We start from the raw sequence: 25,594 nt of genomic DNA on the forward strand, positions 1-25,594 counted from the left end.
ATCTAAAACCTTTCCTATCTCACTGCCTTTGTAGTGTTGAGATTCCTTTCTCAGTATTGCCCATCCGGAATCATGGATTAGATGGTTCCTGATTAGAGGTGTCTCCCTTTTGTGCGAGACTGGAGTACCATTCTTACTGCCGGTAGCAACTTGTTCTCCTTCTTTCCAGCTATATTTGGGAGTGACTTTGGATTACGGAGGCTGCATTTTCTGTGCCCTCTTCAGGGACACCTCCTGTGTACACAGTTAAATCATAGTCTAAGCCTGGAAGGTTACCTCCAGGTCTTCCCAAAAAGAGACTTACTGGTTTGTGTTACATTTGAACAGGTATACTTATGTAGATCCTAAGTGTCAGTGGCCAGACAATGGGTCCTATGATTTATAAAACTTTCATATTTAAGGGGATTTATAGAGAGCTCTCATCCTAAACAAATACCCTCTTGGTACCTCTGGGAGGATCAAATTGAAAGCAAAAATGAAAGCAAAAATGTATTACGGCTGGCTTAAAAGATTCCCTTAACAAAAGTAAACAGCAGAAGTCAGACTTAGGACAAAAATTTAAGTTCACCATAAATTCTCCTCTGCCTCCCTCCTATACTCACCTTTAGCCCCAGTTCCCTGTTCCTGACCCCCCAGAAGATCTTTTAGATCTCTGGACCCCTGTCCCAAATCTACGTGCTTCCAAGCCCAGCCCCACTTCTTCAACCAATTCTTTTAATCCCCCAAACTTCTCTGGCTTCCCCAGAAAATCTCTTGACCACCTAACACCTGCTTTAACCTCTCTTTCCTTACAACAATTATAAGAGGCTTTTAAAACTGACCTCAAAACATGAGGCGGTCAAGTCATTCATGTGACTAGTGTCAACCAAGAAGTAGCTCTAGCTGAAGCCCCAGAGATGCATAGCAAGGCTCATTTTACCATCCCTTTTGATTCCACCTACTTTCGGTGACTCTGTAATCAGGCCTAAAACAATCAGGCCCAACCAGCCTCAAGCCTTCCTATGAAATCCCCATTATGCAGGTTCCCTGTATCCCCACCACAAAGAATTCGTGAACCCTGTACAGCAGCTGACCTTCTAAATTACAAAACCCTTTTCACCCCCACTTTCTGGAGATCCTACTGCATCCAGAGAAGAACTAGCAATAGAAAGATGGGTGGCCATCCACAATCCCACTCATAGGGCTACCAAAGAGTGTCCTTCCCACCTGATTATATTAGAGTCATATGACAAGCCAGGTGGCCCCCTGGAGAAAATCCTCTTCACTGAGTATATAAACAGCCAGACCCTCTCCTAGGCCCTCCTCCAAATGATCAAGAAATGGCAGAATTGGAGCCATTTCTTGGCTGATATTTAGGACTTGATAGGAGCCAGAGAAGACTTCCCTTCAAAAGTTAAGTGGGCTAAAGTAGAACTAGGCACTCGGAAGGAAGGAGAGTATTCTAAAGCCTTTGTGGAATGCAGTACACAGATATTCCAAAGACACAACTGCCCTAAATCCAGAGGCCTCAGAAGATAGAAATCTTTGAATTTATGTCTTAATTGAAAATCTCTCTGATACAAAGAAACATGTCTAAAATAATGTAGTTGGATGAGCAGGCAAGTCTCCATCCTCCCAGGTTTTATTTTCTTGAGGAATGGAGACTCTCATGCACTCCTACTGCAGTGTGTTTTTACATGTTATATATATGTTTTATATATATATATATATATATATATATATATGTTATATATATATATTATAATGTTATCCTGAAATTACCTAACTGTCGAGCTATGCTAGTAGACCACATGCTCCTTGAATGTTGGGACCACACTCTTTCAGTGATGTAACCTCAGCACCAAAATCTCTGTTTAGAATGATATTCATTCATTGTTGATTGGTTTGCTTAATGAAAAATCCCAGCAGGAAATGAACAGAACCTGGACAAATTCACAATGAGGAGCTAATAACCACTTAGAAACAAAGTGAAGGAAATTGTCTAGAGTAACTCCCAGGGTTTTGATTGGCATGCAGAAGAGTCTGCAATGTTTCACTTGTGATTGACTTGGAGGTGGAATAAAATAATGAAGATACTTTCAGGCTGGGATAGGTGGCTGAGATGAGGGTTATTTTTCTAACCAGGATATTACCATTTTTCTCATTTAAAAATAGAAGCAAAGACATTAATTATTAGGATTCAGCTAGTGTGCTGGACTGATCAACAGTATGCATCTAAAAATGTTTTCATTTATTAAGCTCCTCAAGCAAGGTCAAGTAGCTGTGCCAATTATTGTTAGATCCAGGTTCCTTGCAGTAGATACTATACAGGCTTTTTGGGCTCAATCCTTCCCAGGGTTTATAACACAGGAAATATATTAGTATCCTTACCTACTGGTTATATTCTCTAATTACAATGCAAGTAGCTTGTGTGTTTCTTAATCAATACATAACCTGTTGATAATGTAACAAGGTAGTACTGGAAGCTCAAAAGTAAGTTTTACCAGGAACCAGATAATAGATTACTTGTCTCACTTGCTAAGGGAGTTTCTGCATGTATGTGAAGTAATTTTTGCAGGTTGGGCATGATTGGGAATAAAGAGACTTAGCCCACAGTCAGTTGGGGTGACATGTGACCTCATAGATCTCATCCTGATTGGGCAGAAAAACATCATCACTAACCACTTCAGCAAATATTGCTTAGTGCAGACTGGAGAGGCTGTGCTCACTGAACGTTTGTGGGCTTGAGGTATCGAGGTAGATATCATCTTTGTTAAAAAGACGTTTTTCTGAGCTTTCTGAAGTTAAATGTGATTTCTATAGAGATTTATATATTATGCTCATTTTTCACCAACATCACACCCATGCTATCAATTTACTTTTCTTGATGGTAAGTAAATTAATGAAAGACAAACTCAATTCTGATTTAACTAGCTTTACTGGGATGTACAGAAACAGAAAACAGTGGTAGGATATGGACACTCTAAAGCTCCTGAGCTTTCAACACAGACCAGAGTGGCTGCAGTTGGTGTGCCATCGATTCTTTAGGATGATATTATAGGAGCCAACTCTACTCCTCCAGCCTTCCGCCCCTTCCTAGAGAGAGGGAAGGCTGGGAACCAAACAGCCAAGTCATGCTTGGGGAATAGCTACTGAAATCACATCTGCTACAGGCCACATCTACCCTAAGGGAGAATACACCCAGCTCTTAAATATATTTAAATTGAGATGAAGCTGAACAACCAGTGTCACATCTATCTTTTCATTTTGTTCACCATCCTGATAAATAGGCCTATTTTCATTTCTCTAAGTGCCTGACATCAAGAGTGCTTCCTTACCACTGAAGCATGCAAGTGGGCTAAGACGGACTGAACAGCTCTCTGTTAAGTCATTGAAACGAGGTCAACAATTGTCGAAACCCTCCAGCAACTGGTCCATAGTAGAATATTGGCCCAAGCTGGTCAAAGAAGAAAATATCTGGAGAGAAAAAAATTAGGGTAAAATTGAAAGTGTTGAATTGCAGTGCTAATGAGACACCCAGGTGGGTATGCTCTGTAGGTACAGAAGAAAAAGGTCTGGGGATGCCGCTTTGGATGTTCTGGCAAGAGGGAGAGATCTCACTCTCTAATCACCCATCAGTTATTATTTTAGCAATACAAAGGAAGGGGTTGACTACACATCAGTGTACAATGCCCCAGCACGTGGACGGTGCTAAAGGAACGGTAATAATTCTTAACGCTGTTCCTTTCATTAAACTGTTACCAAAAACATTTTTACATCAGAATTTTATAATAATCATGTAACAATAAATTAGTTATTATCTTATTATAGCTGCATTCAATGCTAATATTTCAAAGGTGATATACTTGTTTTAACAGCAATACATTTGAAACCATACCTCAGGACGTGTCATTTCAGCAAAGATTTCAGGGTGTGTTCTGCATTCATCTTTTTGACCAAGTTTAAATGTAATTTCCATCTTGTTCTTCAACTGCCTTGTTTTTCAGTATTACAGAAACTCATTTACAAAATAAAGTAGTGAGTGTGAGAATAAAAAGATGATTGTTCACAAATTCCAAGCTTCTAGCATTTGAAGCAGAATGTGTACACATATACTTAAATAAATAGATTTCGAGAGTTAAAATTGGAAAGATAATTTAAATACTGAAGGAAAATAATTTAAATAATTTTTAACTCAAAGATATAACATTGGGAAAATTGATAATTTAAAATAATATAGGATTGTAGATGATATTAACCTTTTTAAGGAAAGTTTTATATTTTCTAATAACAAAATACAAAAGTGCTCAGTAAGTGACTTTTGATTAATATTTTAGTGCAAGTTCATTATAATACTAAAATATAACAACTCAAAGTGCATTTCTTGTTAACAACACCATTACAAATACAAAAAGCACACTGTATTATTTTTAAGTTTTTGTCATTCAAGACAAAAATTGAATAGCAAATCAGAGGTCATATTATTATATATTTCAAAGAAGACAAGAAAGCCATGGAATTGGTCATTTAGTGGAATACAGAGTTTTCTTTTCTTTTAAGAGAATGAAGACCAGTGTAGATACATTTCATTAGAATGTAAATACTAGCGCCTTTTTTTCTTACACTTTCGGAAATTTTGGCTATATTCATTTCCTCTATTGTTTTCTGTGCTACTATCACTATCACTGGTTTGTTTTTGCCTCTTGCGTTTATTCATCTGATAAGGGTCAGAGTCACTTGGTTGTTGGTGTGCCCATTCATAAGAGCTGGGTCCAGCCTCTAGATCTGGAACACAATTCAGTGAGGAAGACACAGAAGTGCTATTAGGAAGTGGTGCTGTCATCTCATAGTAAGGAAGCTGCAGTGCTGGATTATATGCATGCCACTGCTGTGGAAAAAACCCACAAACATTCATCTACCAAAACAAGCCCACAAAGTTAGGAAAAAAAAAAAAAGAGTTAACAGTTTACATTCATTACACAAATAACTACAGGCAAACCAAACCATGTGTTGGTATAAGAAGGACAGTGACTTTTCATACTAGGGATATGGTAGTTTCCTTAAATGGTTAACATAAAGATTCAAGGTAGTGTATAGCTTACTACAATACAGATTAGTGCTGTCCTATCGAAATATAATGTAAGCCATGTATGTAGTTTTAAGTCTTCTAGTAGCCACAATATGAAAATAAAAATGAAACAGGGGCTTCCCTGGTGGCACAGTGGTTGAGAGTCCGCCTGCCGATGCAGGGGACACAGGTTCGTGCCCCGGTCCGGGAGGATTCCACATGCCGCGGAGCGGCTGGGCCCATGGGCCACGGCCGCTGAGCCTGCGCGTCCGGAGCCTGTGCTCCACAACGGGAGAGGCCACAACAGTGAGAGGCCCGCGTACCACAAAAAAAAAAGAAAAAAAAAAAAAAAGAAACAGGTGCAATTAAATAATGTAATTTATTTATCCCCAAATATCCAAAATATTATCATTTCAACAAGTAACCAATATAAAAATTGTTAATGAGATATTTTACTTTTTTTATACTAAGTCTTTGAAATTTGGTGCCTTTTATAGCATATTTAATTTGGATGGTAAATTTTCATTGAAAATACTTCATCTGAATTTAGATTACATAAAATTTAGTTGAAAAAGTAGATATACTACCCAAGTTCTTTCAAACATACTTAAAAGTTTTACAATAACTGAATCAAGTCTCTGTTTTTAAATTTAAATTAATTAAAATTTAAAAAAATTTAAAACTCAGCTCCTTATGGATGGCTGATGGCCACCATATTGTACAGCAGTTTTCAATTGTTAAGATAGACACTTCCTTGTTTTTAAAACAGTTTTTAACTCAAAGTAGATTAAAGATTAATAGAGATAACATGATCTTGTGTGTGTGTGTGTGTGTGTGTGTGTGTGTGTGTGTGTATATTTCTCATCTCATCAAAGATTAAAAAAATGCCAGAAAGAAGATATTGACAGTTTTAGACAAGAACTGGCAGTTTATTAATATCTCACTATAACTAAGAAAAGATTTTTCTAAAGGTTAAATTATCAATTTTCCTTATGTTTGCAAAGTGAAAATGGCTATTTGAAAAATCTGAAGCTCACAGGTATGTGGGATGTTTGCAAGAAATCACATCCTGTGAATCAGAATACCTACCTGTGTTATAGTCCCACATCTTTTATTAACAAGTTGTATAATCTTGGGCTTGTTGATTAATACCTCTGAACCTCAATTTTATTATGTATAAAATGAGGAGCTAGAAGAAAAAAATTTCATAAGTTCCCCTTTAACAATATAGACCATCATTATGATTTCTAGGCCAGAACCATATTTTTGAGAGTCTTCGGAAGTAATGTAGTTTACTCTACCAGTTGAGAATCTTTGCCTTTAGTTAAAAGAAGAAATTTATTTTTAAAAATATCCATGTCCAAAAGCAATATATTTGTAATTGATGATTACATTTTACCAAAATGTTTCACTAAATGAAATTATTCGATTCTAAAAACATATCTTCTAAAATAGTCATTTTTTTCCACTTTTTTATTGGAGTATAATTGCTTTACAATGCTGTGTTAGTATCTGTTGTACAGTGAAGTGAATCAGCTATATGTATACATACACCCCCTACCTCTTGGACCTTCCTTCCCCTCCATCCCACCCATCTAGGTCATCACAGAGCACCAAGCTGAGTTCCCTGTGCTATACAGCAGGTTCCCACTAGCTATCTATTTTACACATGGTACTGTATTTATGTCAAACCTAATCTCCCAATTGATCCCACCCTCTCCTTCCCCCTGTGTGTCCATGTGTCCATTCTCTGCGTTTGCATTTCTATTCCTGCCCTGCAAATAGGTTTATCTGTACCATTTTTCTAGATTCCACATATATGCGTTAATATACGACATTTGTTTTTCCCTTTCTGACTTACTTCACTCTGTATGACAGACTCTAGGTCCATCCACATATCTACAAATGACCCAATTCCTTTTCCTTTTATGGCTGTGTAATATTCCATTGTATATACGTGCCACATCTTCTTTATCCATTCATCTGTCGATGCACATTTAGATTGTTTCTATGTCCTGGTTATTGTAAATAGTGCTGCAATGAACACTGGAGTACATGGGTTATGGGTATATGCCCAGCAGTGGGATTTCTGGGTCATATTCTATTTTTAGTTTATTTATTTTAGCTCTATTTTTTAGTTTTTTAAGGAATCTCCACACTGTTTTATACAGTGGCTGTATCAATTTGAATGAGAACTCTATAGTCAAATTTTACTTGTACCACAGTGAATCATCACTAGCACCTGCTCCTTTTCTGTTGCCACACTGGCTGTTTGCTTACGTACTATGTGTAGGATTTCAGATGATTGCGTTAGAGCAGACTGCCATTAGGGCATAGAACTCAGGGCAGCTGCTGCCTTCATTCTAGGTTTAGATTTGAGCAGCTTAAGTTCCAAGTAGTTTTCATGTTCTTTATAGTTTGTATCATGCTATATATTGAACGAAAGGCATACCAAACTTACCATCTTCGGAAAGAAAAGATATTCCTGAGGTAAAGCTGCATTATTAATTGGAGAGAACTGCATGGGAAAGGAAGTTCTGCCCACGACTTCTTCATTTCTTGGGGGACGTAAAAGGAGTAACACAAAGTTACAATTCCTATGCATAAATGTCCTTTACTCTTATAATAAGATAGGTCTTCATAATTAAAAAAAAAAGAGCTTCTCTAAAAGAACTCAATTAAGATAACTTTAAACACACGATCATTATTACACTGATAATGTAGTGACACAGCAGTACCACAAGTCTTACTAATTACTACATATTGAAAGCTCAATATTTACAGTCACATTTGGCTTTCTGACAGGAAAATGTTAATCAATGTTATAGTTGTATAAAGACAAAGAACACTTAGATATGAAGAAAGCAAAGCAAGTCCTTAATAATCACCAAGGGTACATTCAATCTTCTACAAAAAAAAAAAAAAGCGAAAGAAAGGTAGAAATGTTCTCAATTTATTTTTGAAGGAATGTTCACTGTATAACTACAAAAATTATGTTCCTTCCTAAGTGGTCTGCTGATATTAACATGAACACATAATATCTGCTGATTTCTTCCACACACTACTTAAAACAATACCAATCCCTAATTTAAAAGCAGTAGTGTCCTAAAGTTTTATTTATACATGTAATATTTGCTTCTATGGAGATGTCTAATAAATTCCAATGGTATGCATAGTGACTAGACTCTATAGCTAGTCATTAGCCTACTTGCTCCATAGTATTCCACAATTTTAATGCTAATACTACTTATCTTAGGACAGGAAGTTTACTGTGGGGAAGGGTGAAATTAATACAGGCAGGTGGAGGCAAAGGCAAAGGCAGGAGAACAAGAGGAAGCAGTCAGATTGATAGGCATTGGTAAGTGGTGAGAGTAGTATCACAGAAGCCAGTGGAAGATGCATTTCATTAAGGAAATACTTAGTGTCGGGTGTTACAGAACAGTAAACTGGGTAAGCACCAAAGCTACTCAATTGTTGATCAGAAGGTTCCTGATAACCTTTAAAAGACCAACTTCCCCATAACAATGGGGTTAAGAAGTGAATAGGAGGTAAGGATGCGAAAGATAATTTTTCAGTGAGAGGAAGGGGAAAAATATAACAGCATGATTTGGAGGTAGAGTTCAAGGAGATTGGAACATGTGTGTGGGATAAGTGATGGAAAAGAAACAAGATAAAAAGTGCAATGAGGTTATAGAGTGGGGAAGATACAACTCAGTAACAGAGGTGGTGAGATTAGCACCGTTATGAAAACAGCTGCCGACTTTCTAAAACCATTATCTTTCCTATGTGAATCTCAGGGCATGCATAGTTGTCTCCACAGAGGAATCACATGTAAATTGGGAAGAGCTGTGAGTTGAACCATGTCAACTCAAAATTTATATGTTGAAGTCCTAACCCCCAATACTTCAGAATGTGACCTTATTTGGAAATAGCGTTGTTGCAGATGTAATTAGCTAAGAGGAGGTCATACTGGAGTAGGATGGGCTAAACAGGTACGCTTATTATAATCAAAAGGGGAAATTTGGAGACGGATGCGCACAGGGAGAATACCATATGAAGATGAAGGCGGAGAGCCGGGTGATGCTTGTACAAGCCAAGGAATATCAAAGATTGCCAACAAACCGGGACAAGCTATGAGAGAGGCCCAGAACAGACTCTTTCTCACAGCCCTCATAAGGAAATCTAGCAGACACCTTGATCTTGGACTTTGAGGCTTCAGAACTGTGAGACAATTCATTTCTGTGTTTAAGCACTCTGTTTGCAGTACTTTTTATGTTAGCACACTAATACAGGAACTATTTATTAAAAACAGAACTATTTATTGCCTAAGAGGCAATAACAAGCACAAAAACCCATTTCCAAGAAAGACTATAGGGTATAACAAGTGCACCATTTTTCTCTGCACAACACTTCTAGAACATAACCTTTTCCCATTCTTCCTTTATAATGTAGCACATACTAGAAGAATAAGGTACAACCAGTGAAGTGGAGTATTATGGGATATACACATATTTCTGATCTTCTACCCTAGAATTTGTGATGATTAAAAGTACATCAATCATAAGTAGAGAATGCGAGTTACTGCCATCTTCTAGCTGTTTATCTAGTCTTTCTTCTTCTGCCCCAAACCTAGCAATAGCTTGTTTTTTCCAAACTCCTGAGAAAAAAGAGGTATCTTTTCCCACTAGAAGAAGAGGGGAAGCTTTTATATTACATAAACGGCTCAATTCATGAGTCCATAGTTCCTCTCATATGAAGGAAGTGAATCACTTACCCCTTTTTGCTAACATTCGCTGAAAGTATTTACTGGATGCTTGCTATGTGCTCAGTATTTTAAATACCTTGAATTTATTATAAAATTTGATTCTCACAATAACCTTCTGAGGTACTATCCTCATTTTAGAGATGGGCTACAGGGTGATAATCTGTCCAAGGTTAATAAAGTGGCAGAGGCAGGATTCAAATTTAGGCAGTCTGGTTTCAGTACCTATTTTGTCTTTATTTCACTGATACAGAAGTGTTGGGGAGAATGAAGACATGGAGAACACCGTGTTATACTTGGAGTGCAGTACTTCTCCTAAAGATAAGACTGGGAAATTGTCAGTTCTAAGAGGCCATTCTTCCATGCCTAGGAGGGCTGATATAATTAGCAGGCATGGGAGGTTCAGCCGTTGTTAGCCTACTGGAGAATACTCAGTTCTGCTACAGAAAACAAGAAAAAAACAGGGATGGATGAAACTCATAAGAAATGCTTAGGGTAGCCTTTAAGTAAGCTACACTGATGCAGCTGATGCAGCAGAGAGAGAAACAGGGTCTACGAATATCAGTGTAGCCAGAACTCAGCTAATACGAGTTTATGAGATAGCAATGAAACCGTGTTAGAAACAGAATAAGCAAGTGGCTTGGGAGACACAGGCAGAATTCATAATATATATTAAATACGCATAATAAATAAGTTAGTATGTTTTAAGAGATGCCACAGATAGATCCGATAGAAAATATGATGGTACAAATAAGATTGTTACTCATAGAAAGAAAGGGAAGGAAATACCTAGTACTTATCATGGCACCTATGGGCTAACAGTTTTGCTGCTCTTGTTTTTGTTCTGCCTAAGAAACTCAGATAGAACCTGTGAGCATCTAGCTCCTTCTGTAGCCAGGTGTATTTGCCCCTATGTCTTTTTGAGAGAGCAAGTGAGTGAAACTAGCTCCGGGAACTTTCTATCTGGTTGGAATTCGTTACTCAAACCTCAACTCTAGGGTTCATGACCACACTATCAGTGGGAAAGGTTGATGCAGCAGAGAGAGAAACAGGGCATATGAATATTAGTGTAGCCAGAACTCAGCTAGTCGCTCGTTTATGCTAACTATCCACTGTCTTCCCTTTGGCTTTTCACTATCCAGTATCTTTCCTTTTGCTTTTGACTGTATCTTTTAAATTGTTTTACTAAATGCTGTTATTTGAGCATCTTATTTGGTTTGGGAGACTTTGTGTTCCACGACCTCTGGGATAGCTGCACTGAGAGTGTCCTTGCAGGCTACCATTGCATCGAGAAATCAGCCTACACAAAGCTTGAGAATATTTTGAAAATTACCATAGAGAAGTTTTTAAAAATAGTAACATAAACGGTAGAGTGGCTTAATGTCAGAAGGCTTAATTTTAAGCCTAGCAACTATCACTTTTTCATCTTTGTGCCCTTGGCAATTAGTTAACTTTTGCATCTCTATGTTTATTCAAGTATAAAATATGGATAATAGTGTCTCTGTGATCCATCGCAATGAGACTTTGGATGCTTAAGTGATTTAACAGTTATGAAAAGTACACAGTAACCTATAAAGAATGCCACAAATATAGATCTCTCCCACCTACTGCAGAAAATGTTGACTGAACTTTAAATGAAAATATTTTCTGTCGCTTTTCATGTTTTCAGGAAAAATGAATTCCTTAATATTATCCTATGTCTAAACAGTAAGGTTTTATGGTAGTCCAGAATATATAAAAACCCTTCCTGGCGTGAGACCATATTTATTTGCTTTACCTTTATGAAAAAAATATTTTTAATTACCTGTAGCTGTGTGAATTTATCTTAACACAGCTCTCAAAACTTTGGTTAGCTGGATCACAAGAGCGAGAGCTCCCTTTAAAAGAAACAGAATAACAGATTACTTCATGGTACAAGTTTCTGGAGTTCTCACATTAAACCATTTAAAAAAATTCCATATAAGATACATGAATATATCTTTGATCTCCCAATATTCATAGGTTGTTTACATCACTATAAATGACTGAATTATAACCAAGCTTTGTCCAAAGCAATGGGTGTAGAAAAGAATTATGTTGACATGGGGCCATATAAGACAGGTGACGCTATTTGGTTCTACACACCTGGAAACTAAAAATGGCAAATACACACCTGGAAACTAAAAATGGCAAATAATCAGTGTTATTTGCCTCCTGTTTTGAAGGCATGAGTTCTCTAAACTGTACTGACAAAAGTGAATGCAACCTGACAGGATAATGAGCAGCTGGCTGGGGATGTGTCAGAACACGATATGGCCTAGCCCGTTTTACCAGTCAGTATGGGTTAACGGGACAGTACGTGAGAGCATGATGCAACCAATTAATTATCTTTGCAAAGACAAAATAAAACAAAACGAAATGCAAAGTTATGCTTTTCCTTTGCAAAAAGGCATTGTTTCCTTATTCTTATTTATTTTTTTTAGTACAGCAAGAAGAATAAAAACCAAACAAACAAGAGATACATCAATAAACCTGAATCATTAGGGGAGGTAGGCAACATAAGCATTGCAAACATTGCAGCAAAAGCATGAGCATTGCTTCTATCAGTCCCTCAAACTATGAAAGGGCTAGAGCAATAGTACAATGTTCTCTGGGCATCTAATCAAAGATGATCAGTTCTTGACATGTAGCAGGAGAAGGCGTTTGAGGCCGTTCATGTCAAGAAGCTTTCTTCCATTAAGGGTCAGCCCTTGGCCAGCTGCTTTTACGGGGACTCAGATCCAGGGTGATATGTATAGCATGATAACTCCAGGAGAAGAACTAGGCACCCACCTTATCTTCCAAATAGTAGATATTTGACACCATTGACAAGAAGATCAGCAAATAGCATTGCTATATAGAAACTAGAGTTGTGTGTCCCCAGTTCATTTAGATTTGTTTAATTCTTAACAGCCAATAGCAACTATCATAGCTATTTGCTGGCTGACATTAAAATAGAACATTTAAAATTTTAATACACAAAAGATGCTATAGAGTTGGCAACCTAATTGGTAATATTAACTAATTGCATAACATTATGAATGGGTTCTGAGAAATTTTAAGAGACTACAGGGGCACTGTTTTGGTCTTAGGCTATAATATAGAAAACAAAAATGTTTACACCTCTGGGAACAGCACCACCAACAAAACACACTTGGAAGATTCATCAGTGACAAAACCTACCAAATCGATACTGCACATTAATTGGTCTTCCATATAGACGAATTCCATTCAGCAAAGCTATGGCATAAGACACTGATTCTGGGTGTTTAAAGCAGACAAACCCAAAAGACTTCGGCTTTCCTTCTCTGTCTTTGCAGATAGTCACTTTGGTTAATGGCCCAGCCTGTAAGAAACTTAAAAATTATTTTCTCATAAATCTAAAGATTTTTTTTACACTGAGAAAATCAAGTATACTCAACTTTACACTAAAAAAGATCTGTTAGCAATAACAGCTCTGTTAATAATGTATTTTCCTAACAATAAATATCATACTTACACTTTCTTGGCATTTTTCTGGCTCATCAAAAAACATTCATGGTGTTAAGATCAGGAAATTTTAGGTAATAGTTCCAAATCTTAAAAGGAAAGATATGTTATGCTTATGTTAGGCCTAACAAAACAATTTAGAGTGCATTTAAATCTAAGGTTAAAATACTACATTGTCTCCACACATATTAACAGTGTATAACTCAAAAATAATTGAAATGACAAACCCAATATTCTTTGACTTATCATAAAGAAACTGGTAACATTACATCAAAGCCTAATTTTTTCTGACAAGATTAAACATTTTCACAGGAGAAACTAAATTTTTGATCTATATAGAAACTGTATTTTGATCTGGTAATCCCATTTGGTAAATATTCCCAAAGGGAAAAATGTTTTAATATGTTTAACACTTTTAGGTAGGTGCATTATTTATAAGAATGAAAAATGAGGAAGGCTCAAAATCCAACAACAGGAGAATATTACTCCATGGTGTATCATTAAAATAGAATAAAATAAAATAAATTGAAAATATTCAGATTTTATTGATAATAAAATCTATAATTAGCAATACAGAGTAAAAAAGCAGAGCCAACTATTGTAAAATGTATTAATTACAACCAAAAGAATGTTACCTCTCCACCATGATAGTGATTTGAGGAAGTGCTCACCAAGACTCACAATAGCTAAGAGTTAATGGTGAATGGCTCATAGTTTTCCATTGTACTTTAATGATTGATTACTGATCTCTGTTGAGTTGGATAAGCATATTAAGAAATTGTTTCTAGTCTAAAGAAAAATGTTAATTATCGTCTTCAAAATGATGCTGTATTTTAAGATTCAATCTTTCTTTTTTTATTCTCTACTTTCCCAGAGAGTAGCTCATCCTCCCTTCTGTCTTCAAGAGCCACTGCATCAACAAATCTATTTTTCCCACTCATGCCTCATTCATGGAGACAGTCTCCTAGAGACCTCCATGTGATTGTGTTTCAAACTCAACATATTTGAAACTGAATTCATTATCTTTCCCCTTGAAATCTCTACTTCAGTATTTCTTGGTTAAAAGTACAAAGATATTGAAACTGATGTCCACTCTTCCAAGGATAAGCAGAAATTTGAAAGAAACCAGTAAAAAGGATAACTATATATAGTAATAAAATAAATCAATTTTAATCAGTACTTTTCCACTGCTGATATTAAATATATAAAATCACAAATGGACAGAATGTGCTTACATGCTTTGAGTTTCACAAATTCAAAACTTTGCCCATGCATTTTTAAAGTCCAACAAGAAGGCTTGCCAGTAGCAACAATCACATCAAAACTTTTTAGTCTCTTTAAAACAGAATGAAACACATAAACAGTGTGGCCAGTTGTCAAGATCTGCTAACTTCTGCTGGGTTGAAGCCTTCCTAAAAGATACCTCACTTTAGCAAATTCTTCTAGAATAGAGAAGGGCTTAGGCAAAAATACAAACGTATGCTTGGTTGTCTGAACTGTTAAAAGAGATGAATATTTTGTTTAGGGAGAAATTATAAGCAATGAGATCTACCTATCTATCTTGTAGATCCACAGACAACTGATACAGATCCAGTCCCTACTGACTAGAAATAATATATGTGCATGGGGGCCTTCATGCCTATCCCATTCCCCTCCTCAGTCCCCTCTGCTCCTTTTTTGTTGGCTCAACATGAAAGAAGCTCCTGGAGAAAAAGAACTGTAAGTTTTCTTTCTCTCTCTCTCCCCCTCCTTCCCTCCCTTCCTCCCTTCCTCCCCCCCCCCTTTTTTTAAGTTAAAATGATAAGTTTCAAGTAATACGGGGGGAAAAACATAACCATAGGAAAAGACAAGTATTAGAGTAGATTAAAAAGGACGAGTTTAAAAAAGACGGCAAGTTAGAAGAATAAAAGCCTTAAAATCAACAATATTTTTCAAATAATAAAAATGTTTTATGTCCAGGAAAGGAAACTGAGTTCCTGGAGGAAATTCTATCAAATTGTGTGTATCTGTAATTAACAGAGGGGTGCTTTAGTTCAGAGATGAAGGTAGAGCCTTTCAGAAACTACATAAAGAACGCCTTTCACCTCTGGTACTCATACTTAGCCTTTGATATTTAGTTTTGCTATTGCTCCCTTTGAACTTGCCCTTATTCTGACAGGAGGAAGTCACCCTTGATTTCTCTTGATGTTAGTATCAGTAGTATTATCGATAGTAATAGTAGTGATATTAGTAGTGGCAGCAGCAGCAAACACTTAGTAAGGGCCAGGTTCAGTTTTGTTTTATCTGGATTAGTTTATTCAATCTTCACACCACATCATATTGTGGATACTATTACTCTCATTGACATTTGAGGAAACTGGGCACTGAGCTATTCATTTAGTTGGCCAAAGTCACATTGTTGACATCAGAATCCACACTCTAAACAACTTTTCTGTACTATGTGTCCCTCTTTTTTGCAGATTATCTTAAATCATGGTAATTAATTTGAAATTTCTCCTTTTAGGAAGACCAAGGACTGTCTCTTTAATTTGTATGTCCAGCACCTTACTTACTGTTTGCCACATAATTGTGGATCATTAAATGGTTAAATGAATAGCTGAATGAAGACATCTCTTTAGCAAGTGAGACCTATGTGTATACAGTAGATGAGTGTTTACAGGAGACAGGAGTTTTAATCCTGGAGGTACCAGGTCTGGAAAAGTTTTCATAAGATCCTCTTAGTATGAAATAAAGGGAACTGGCCAGGGAATCAATTGGTCACAGTCACGACTTGGCTGCCCAAATCATTTCAAATCTCATTTATCATTATGGAGTAAAAATACTTGCCGTGTAAAAGGGCATAAGTAATGTATATGGAAACATGTTAAAATGTATTCCTCTCATTTCGCGGGATGTAAGGCGTGAGGTGCTTATTACCTGAAGCAAGACAGCGACAGGGCTGTTTTGTGTTTTGCCTGAACACACCCAAGGCCCAGGCAGCGCCTCTGAAAAGCCCTTACTCAGGGCTGGGGTTTGAAGGGGGCCCAGTCACTGCTCACCCCAGGACTCTGCAGTGGGGATGGGATGCGGAAGGGATGGGGAAGGGGCGCACTCTGTCACTTCACTACCCAGTTGCTCACCTGGTGACAGGTGCGCCAAAGCGGAACTAAATTAAAACCAAGGCACAGGATGGGGCGGGAAGAGGGCCGGGCTCCGGATGGTTCAGGTGCGGCCCGCCCCTCTGGCTGCGTTTCCGGCTCGACGCGCCCTGCCCCTCAGCCACCCCTTCCCCGCCGACAGTACCTGAAGGAACAGCTCGTAAAGAATCTCTTCCCGCACTCGGGCCTCTAAATTTCCCACAAACACCGTTCTGTCGGCTTCCTCCTGAGCAGGGAACATGCCTTCGCCTCGGCCCAAGAACGGAGGAGGCCTCGAGACCACGACCCCTCTCCTCTCCCGCGGAGCTTGCTACGAGAGCGCTCAAGGGGCGGAGCGAGGCTGCGGCGCCACGCCCCCAGCACCCCGTGGTAACCGCCCAGCGCGCCTTCGCCACGCCCCGGATCCGGCTGGGACCTTGGGAGAGTGAGAATAAGTAAGATTAGTGTGCAAGGGGAGTTGACCTCTTGCTTATGGAGGTTCCTTCATTTAACAGGGCACGACATTATGAATTGATTTTGGATTTATTCAACAAACATTTTAAATAAAACGACTATAGAGGTGATTTAAAACATACTAACTTCATTACAGAAGCTCCCAGGCTAAGACTAATTTCTTTGCTTCCAAAGAGTAAATGAATAAATCATTGGGATTTGAAATTTGTATTCTTCATAAAATACTTTTTGAAAGAGTGAGTGCATGCATGCATGCATGGATGTGGATACAGTAGAGTACTAGAATTAGTTTATTTACCTAGGAAGCGCTCCCTAGTGAAGTCTTTGAAAATGGACACAGGTTTTAAGTGGACTGCAGAAGGCATTTGAACTTGAGAAAACAGACTATACCAAGGAATACTGGAAAGAATATAGCAAGTTTTGTTACTGAAGCCAGAATTCTTGAGGATGGCTGCTGGGTGATTGTGGTAGGATCCAATGTTTGTATTTTGTATCAGGGCTGTACTTTGTAAGCTGTGGGACCAGGGTGAAGAATTAATTCTTACTTGAAGATTGAAAAAAAAATCCTGAAAACAATAAAGATAATTAAAAGAAAGGAGGAAGAAAACTTACTCAGAATCTCAGTGCTTTGATAAATTAACTGTCAACTGTTAACTTGGCTTCCTTTCTGACATGATATGTCTACATAGGACCCTGAAATCATCCTGTAAATATCATGCAAGTAATCACTATTTGGCCTTTACTTAGGTGTGGTGATCATTCATTTTTAATTGAAAAGATATTCTTTTACATGGTTACTGGACCAAAGAAATCATCTTTTCTAATGAAAAGGGACACATCTTTAGAATTCTGATTTCTAACTGAACTCTGACAATACTTAATTTTATGACTTTAAGCAAGTGATTTCACTTTTTGAAATTCAAGTTCTGTTTCTTAAGGAACAGATTGGACTAATATAATTACCTCATTTAATAGATATTTTCTGAGTGCTTATTACGTGCCAGGCACTGTTTTTAATCCTTGGGAAACAAAGGTGAGTATAAAGATCTGCCCTCCTAAACCGTACAGTGTAATGGGAGAAACAGACTTCTTGAACATATAAATATAAAATCATGTGTCAGTAACTTTCACTAGTTACCTTTGGTTGATATATTATGAATCTATAAGTCCTGTCTTCATTTCTTCTTTCTTTCTTCTATCATCAATATTGTTGTAGTAGGGTAGGAGGGGGTTGAGAAAACTTGCACGTTGTAGGCATGTAACAAATATATGTTGATCAAATGAGTGGATACTTGCAGGTCTGTATTATGTGTAGACCTATTTATTTTTAAAATTCATTTACCCCATAAATTTTATCCAGACCAAGATATTTTCTCTTTAACTTCCCCTCAGACACTGCTTATCTGGGAGCTGTAACTTCAGGTTTCATTGTAAAATATGTAGTGCATATAAGTCATGATCATATTTTCTTGCTGGATTGAAATTTGCATCATTCTTTGTCTACAGTGTGTATGATTTTGGTGTTCTTATCACATCCTCTTTTCTTTTGGCAGTACATAAGTTTATGGCCCATGTACTTCTAGAGTAATTATTTAATGTTTTAAGCTCTGAAGGTCAGCTCAATGCAGTTAGCTGTTTGCTTAGAATTTGACCTCTCTCTCTCTCTCTCTCTCTCCATATATATATATATATATATGGAGAGAGAGAGAGAGAGAGTTTTTCTAATGTAAGCTTACTGTATTTCCTAATTGAAATTGAGTGAATGCTAGTGGTAGGTAAAAAAGAATCCACTTTATTCTCAGAATTTCCTGGGCCATTAGTCACGTATAAGGTTTAATGGGTTAAATGAATGAATAAAGAATTAGCCTTTCTTCACTCATATCAAGATGTCTTATACCCCTAACTGCATGAAGACATCAAAAATGAAAATGTATGTGTGTGTGTATACATAGATATAGATGATATAGATATAGATATATATAAAGCTCTAGAGTTCCTTTCTCCCCTTTTTTGCCCAGGTGACTTATTGTCTTTTGTAGTTCAGCTCTTTTGTCTCTTTTGTAGACAGCATTTCCTGCAAGGCTTCCCATTCTGCACTGTAGATTAGCTGGCTGTTCCACCTGTGTGGTTCCATAGTTTCCTAGATATACCTTTTCCCAGCCCTCCTCACTGTGAAGTACTGCAGGATAAATATATTTTGGTACCTAGAACAATCCCTGACACCTCTGTAGATGTATCATAAATAGTTGTTGAAATAATACAGTTTGACTAAATGAATGTCTCTACATTGTATGTCCAGCAACTAAGTTAAGCCTGGAAATTAATAGATACTTAATAAAAGTTGCATAAATGAGTGAACACATGAATGAATGAATGGAGAAACTTGGGAAATTAATGTTAAGGGAGTGTAGTGGATGCCTTTTAAAAATTGACCTCAATTTTGTCTTCATTTTTTTCTTCTTACTGTCTTTTTGTCTTTATTCTGATTTTCGTAACCATATTTGTCCCAAGTAAATATAACTTTGTGTTGCTTTACTTACATAAGATGTTTATTGTAAAGACGTGCTCATAACATTTAAAGAGATAACTAAGAGAGTGAAAATCATCGAGTCTACCATGCAGATATAAACATTTTGGAGGAAAATCCTCCTAACTTTGATCTATACATATATACATGAAGCATATTTTAGGAAAATAAACCTTACTGTACATACTGTTTTTTAGCTTGCCTTTTATAACCCCAAAACCATGTAATGAAGGCTTTCTACACCAATAAATACTGATTTCTCTACATCATTAATTTTAATTCACAGTATGTATATAATTAGACTAATCCCCCACTGTTAGACGTTTATATTGTTTCCATTTTTTGGCTATTATACAAATGTTGAGATGAACTTCCTTGCTCATATATCTTTGTGCACATATGTTAGTATTTCTGTGGGAAAGTATCTTGGATATTTAATTACGGAACCAAATGGTAAGATCATTAAGCATTTTGACACATGTTGCTAAATTATTCAACTTTTTGTGCCACAATATATTCTGACAAAAAATGACTTCCTCATCTCAATAAATACGAGTCAACTACCTACTGTAATTAGCTATAGAGTGCCTAGAAGCTTGCCTGATGCATAGGGCTCCATCAATTTTATATCTTCGTCATCATCATTCTCATTTTCAGTCTTATAGTATGATTTATATTGTATGCATGTCTGCAAGATTCTTAAAATATTTTTTTTATATCCAAGGAGACTAAATAGTACATATATATTGTCTTACTAAACTATAGGCCTTTTATATAATATTGCATCATTCCTCAATATTTTGCTATTTAATGCAATGGCCATGAACAATCCCAATTTTCTCAGTATTGACAGTAAGTGAAAAATATGAAAACGAAATATAATTTTATATTTTGAAACTCTGCCGTGTCTTGTCTTAAATGCCAACTTGATATTTTCGATGAGCACTTTAGAATGGCTAAGATGAAAATAATTTGCAAGATTCATTTTACAGTGTCACATCAAAGGCACAGAGCAAAAGAAAAATGATATGTTAAATAGGAAAGGCTTATCTGTTAATTTCATTATAAACTTATTAAGAATTTCTCTAAAGATGAATGACATACTATCTTTCTTCCCACATTCTGAAAAGATGTAGTTTACTTATATCTTTGTTAGAAAAGTATACTTGTTACAGCTAAATGGTGTGGAAGGACCTAGGTTATTTGTTGGTCTCCAGTCAAATTATCGTGGTGGCACCCTTTTAAAACTGAAGTCTCACATAAAATTCCAAGAGATCAAACAGGCCAAAATAATGATGACATCTCATCAGCGGTTACATTTTTCATGATTTTTAAATGAATACCTCATTTTGTTTGTGGTTCCTCTGAAACACCTCCCCAGACCTCAGCATAGTTTCTACTGATTGATGTAAATTAAACAGGTCTGTTCTTAAAATATCTTTGGAAATTTACAGAGATTTGAATTTCCAAAAGGCAAGTTTAATTTTTGAACTTATAAGGCATGTACATAGAGAATAGCAATTCTGTATTTTCCTTGCCTACTAAAGTCCATTTCTAAGAAGGAAAATAAGGGAAAAATTAAGTAAACTTGTGAAAAGAAATCCTGTAATAATTTTAAAATGTTTGTTATATTGAAAACAGAAATTTAAAAAAAAAATTCAAATAGTAGATCTCAAGAGACAGGCTAGCATTTTGAATTTTAAAATAGCCACTGAGTTTGGGTTGCAAAATGACACAAATATAAAAGGGCCATATTTTATACTTGGCAGCTTGGTGGATATGGATTTTATTATTGATTTTATGGTGTATAAAGACAACTTAGTTTGTAATCAAAATGAACATAAACCACAACTTTTTCTGACTCTTTTCATTTCTAGCATTTTCTAACATTACATTTGCTTTAGGCTTTCAAGAAACATATTCTTCCCAACCACTTCTGAAATCCTGAGGTTTAGAGAATAAAGAAAGATATTTTTAACTTTTTCTTTCCCTTAAATTCAACTTGTGTAGCTGAATGTTTGTGACTTATTACAGTCTTTAACTTAAAAACCCTTCTCACGAGTACAAGCTAAATTGGAGAAAACAAACTGCCTCACCTTTTCAACAAACAGGGAGGAGCAAAAGCCAGGGGTATTTTACATTAAAACCTACCAGACTGTGACAGTCCTACCAGAGAAACCTTAATGAATTTCAGAATTTCTTTTTTGGTGAACCTGAGTGCTTCTTTTACTTTTATCAGATTCCAAATGAGAGTATACATTTTTCTCTGTTTGATGTGCTGGACAAGATCTGGTAAGAACTAATGCTTTGATTTATCTTTAAAAATTATGTATAAAATAATCAGTATGGTCTGTATTCTGGAATAAAGAATGATATGACATTATGGTATAAAAATATACTATGATTATGGGTACTAATTATATCAAACAGATTATTATGAAGAAAGTTCGTGTGTGTGTGTGTGCGTGTGTGCATGTATGTGTGCTTGGTAAATTGTATGTTCTGTATTTTATTTTACTTTCTAGAGAATTAGTAACTAGAAAATCTTTTACAAGGAGCTATAAATAGAGAACAAATACAAGTATTCAAGAGAAATTTAGAATAATTTAGTAATAGAGAAATTAATTCAGTATTTGGAAATCATGACTTAATAAACATCTTGTTTCAATTTCATTTGTTCAAATAACCCTAACTTTGAGGAAAATTTTTACATGGGTAAATTGTCAATTATAAAAGAAACAGTATAAGCATACTCTTGTCCTATTACACTAAACCAAAACAAGTTTACAGTAATAAAGTAGAACTTTATTGTCCTGGTTTACTGGCTTATGATAATAAAGTTTACTAATTTTAGTAATATCATTTACTACTTTATGGTAATAAAGTAGAACTACTTGTTCTACTTTATGATAATAAGAAAAGCAGCAAATTTACAATTCACAATGAATAGTTTTTTTGTAGAGATTTTGCAAAAGCAGGCCATTTCCTTCATTTTAAATTTCTTTAAAAAAAATTCTTGAATGCATACTAGAATAACCTTAAAATGTCAGCTAGAAATTCAAATTATTCCTTATTTCTTTTCAATTAAATTGTAATTTTCAATTGTATATTGAGCTAGAAGTACATTCTGGAAATATTTCAGTTTTACATTCAAATACAGAATCTAAATAGTAATAATATACAGTTTATTATTTATATTTTACTCACTTGGAATTCTCCTGATAGGCATTTTATGTTTTTGTAATGAATAGTAGTGGTGGCTAGTTCTGGTGGCTTGTTCTCCTAGGCCAAATCACTTAACCTCCTTGAACATCAGTTCACTCATTTTTAAATGTAAGTAAAATTTATAATACTATCTCAGTGCATTGTAAACCTCGAAAGAGATAACATAAATGAGTGATTTGGTCAATTATAAAGCAATATAAATTAGGTTAGAAAAATCCACTGTGTTTTCTTCCACATGCATTTTCTCTGTAATTCTCTCAGAGCAATTTCCAGGTGTAGGGCTTCACACTGTATCTACCTGTGTACAGTTATGTTAGACCTGTATGGACTATGTATACCAGAACTCCCTGAGTTATGCATTTAAAAGTGTAGGTGTACCTACCAAATCAGAATCTCTGGGGATGGCCCAGAAACCTAACAATACATTTGAATAAACTTTCCCGGTCATTTTTTACACCCATTTTTAAACCCATGCTTGGGAATTCCTGGTCTAAAGACTTATCAGTCACCTACTTTATTTTGCTTGTGTAGTCAGCTTTATTTTCAACAGCTTTCCAAACATTTGCATAGTTGAAAAAGTTACTGATTGAATATCTTGATTTCTTGTGACATGTTAAATAAATGTATGTTTTCAAAATGTGCTTTGATTGCTTCAGAATCAGAAAATTAAACATACTGTATCACTTTCTGTCACGAGCATTCAGGGATTTTAAACTTCTACCTACAGTTTTGTGTCTCAACTGGCTCTATGGCCATGCAAACCTCTGTCTTCAATTCAGTTAGTTGTCTTATAGTATCAAATCGGTCAGCCGTTTGTTATCTGGAATTCTGCTGGCCCCAGAAGGTCTTCATTCTTCTTATTACGCATGAATAAATAATCGAGTTAGTGAACTTCTGATAGAGTCTTATTTATGTTGCTCAACTGTTTGCATAATAACTCGTGCCGTAAGTAAGCCCATGCTTTTCAGATCTCACCCACAAATGTTCTGTTGCTTCTGTGTGACCTTCCACAGGTCATTTAACTTTATCTATTTATTTATTTATTTAATTTATTTATTTTTGGCTGCATTGGGTGTTTGTTACTGTGCGTGGGCTTTCTCTAGTTGTGCTGAGCGGGGGCTACTCTTCATTGTGGTGCGTGGGCTTCTCATTGTGGTGGCTTCTCTTATTGTGGAGCACAGGCTCTAGGCACACGGGCTTCAGTAGTCGTGTCTTGTGGGCTCTAGAGCACAGGCTCAGTAGTTGTGGCACACGGGCTTAGTTGCTCCGCGGCATGTGGGATCTTCCCAGAACCAGGGCTTGAACCCGTGTCCCAAGCGTTATCAGGCGGATTCTTAACCACTGCGCCACCAGGGAAGCCCCATTTAATCTTTTTAAATTTCACTTTCTTCATACATAAAATGAGGTAAAGGATAGCAAATATAAAACAGTACAGTTCCTACATGGAGTGATTCCTAAATAAACATAAGCAATTATTAACATTATTGATGTTAGTGTTATTGCTGTTAACAAATACATTTCGTTTTCAGAAATGGAGAAAGAGAAGGAAGGAGGTTTTCATCCAGGCTTTGGGGGATAAATGTGGGTTTCAGAGGATTTTCAGAGGAAGGAAGAAGGGTTAAATCTTTCCAGGATGTGTTAGGATTGGTAAATTTTTATGACTGGGTTTTGAGGCCCCTCTCTTATTCATTTGGTCAATGCTGAAAGTTGCAAGACAGACTAACTTGTCTCAGCAGCTAACCGAGTGTACAAATGGGTTTGAAATCAAAGAATATTAGAATAACACAAGTCATAGGGGACCATTTGTTTCAACTCCTTCCATTTAAAGAAACTGAGGCTCAGAAGTGAGAGGAGAAAAAAATTTGCTCAGAGTCACAAGGGAGGTTTGAGAGAAGCTAGAGTCACCTGAGTCTCAGCTGTCCACGTCCAAGGTGCTGCCCACACCTCTGGACTCTGTCCATTTGATCACCTTGTCTTCCTCTTCACAGCCATTGCAACTATAATGGAAATATATTTCAGAGATAGAGCTGAACAACCTAGAATCATTATTCCTAACTTCATATGTCTTTGATATTTTAAAAAATTTTACTGCTTCTATAATTTGAAACCTAAGAAGATTTTCAGAATTCTTTCTGTGTACTGCTCTGTTGAGATTACTGCTAGAGTCATCATCTTTCTACATATTTGGCAATGAAATCCAATACTGTGCCCCTGCTACTAAATTTCTAATCACAGTAGCATTACTTAGTCTAGTCCCCAGAACCTCAATTTGTTCAAGTTTCAAACAAAATCAGTGCTTATTTTTCTGTTCTAAATATCTTTATCTTTTTGCTGGTAACATTACTTGTTATCAGTTTTTAATTAACTGAAGTCTATTTAAACCATATTTCCTCATAACACTAACAAAGAGTATGTTAGATCTAGAATACTCAGAAAAGATTAAAATACAGGAGAGAGAAAACACACAGAAAAATATAGAAAAACAGATAAAAAATTACCATCATCACAAACTACAATTAAGGTATTGGTTTATTTCCTACCAGTTCTATTACAATAAATATGTTTGTACGTGCACAAATGTGCATTTAGAGTGCCCTGTATATACACTATGTATTACAGCTAAAATTAGGACTATGTGTGTGTATTTATGGACTATATAGATTTCTTAATTCCTGCATTATCATGGATACATCATAATTTATTTTTATAGACTTGCATTGCCATATATTTAGTTGTTTTCCTAAATAACTACTTTTTTGTTTTTGGATGTTGGGGGTAGGAGTTTTTATTAATTAATTAATTTATTTTTGCTGTGTTGGGTCTTCGTTTCTGTGCGAGGGCTTTCTCTAGTTGTGGCAAGCGGGGGCCACTCTTCATCGCGGTGCACGGGCCTCTCTTGTTGCAGAGCACAGGCTCCAGACACGCAGGCTCAGTAG

General features: G+C 36.3%; 2 protein-coding genes across 3 annotated transcripts in view; one reads left to right on the forward strand and one right to left on the reverse strand.

Annotated features, from left to right (window-relative positions):
• Positions 1-1,350: 1,350 nt before the first annotated feature.
• On the reverse strand, positions 1,351-16,689 carry RBM11 (RNA binding motif protein 11). 2 transcript variants are annotated; one of them, XM_089910386.1, is made up of 6 exons: positions 16,599-16,689; positions 13,327-13,405; positions 13,011-13,173; positions 11,614-11,686; positions 7,509-7,605; positions 1,351-4,867 (listed from the first exon to the last, which is right to left on the reverse strand). In XM_089910386.1, exons 2-6 carry the CDS (start codon positions 13,360-13,362, stop codon positions 4,583-4,585), a joined length of 654 nt encoding a protein of 217 aa, XP_089766512.1. In that variant the 5' UTR covers positions 13,363-13,405; positions 16,599-16,689; the 3' UTR covers positions 1,351-4,582. The 2 variants fall into 2 exon arrangements, with proteins under 2 accessions (XP_089766512.1, XP_022430281.1); XM_022574573.2 differs by having other exon boundaries at positions 13,011-13,183.
• Positions 16,690-18,630: 1,941 nt separating this feature from the next.
• LIPI (lipase I) overlaps positions 18,631-25,594 on the forward strand; it is a 78,440-nt gene continuing 71,476 nt past the window's right edge. The window contains exon 1 of the mRNA XM_022574583.3: positions 18,631-21,725. Within this exon, the coding sequence (XP_022430291.3) occupies positions 21,617-21,725 (109 nt within the window). The 5' untranslated portion in view covers positions 18,631-21,616. The remainder of the gene's footprint in view (positions 21,726-25,594) is intronic.

The sequence above is a fragment of the Delphinapterus leucas genome, chromosome 4, assembly GCF_059928025.1.
Source record: "Delphinapterus leucas isolate spDelLeu-1000000601 "Yukka" chromosome 4, BTC_Dleu_Yukka2, whole genome shotgun sequence".
Taxonomy (NCBI): domain Eukaryota; kingdom Metazoa; phylum Chordata; class Mammalia; order Artiodactyla; family Monodontidae; genus Delphinapterus; species Delphinapterus leucas.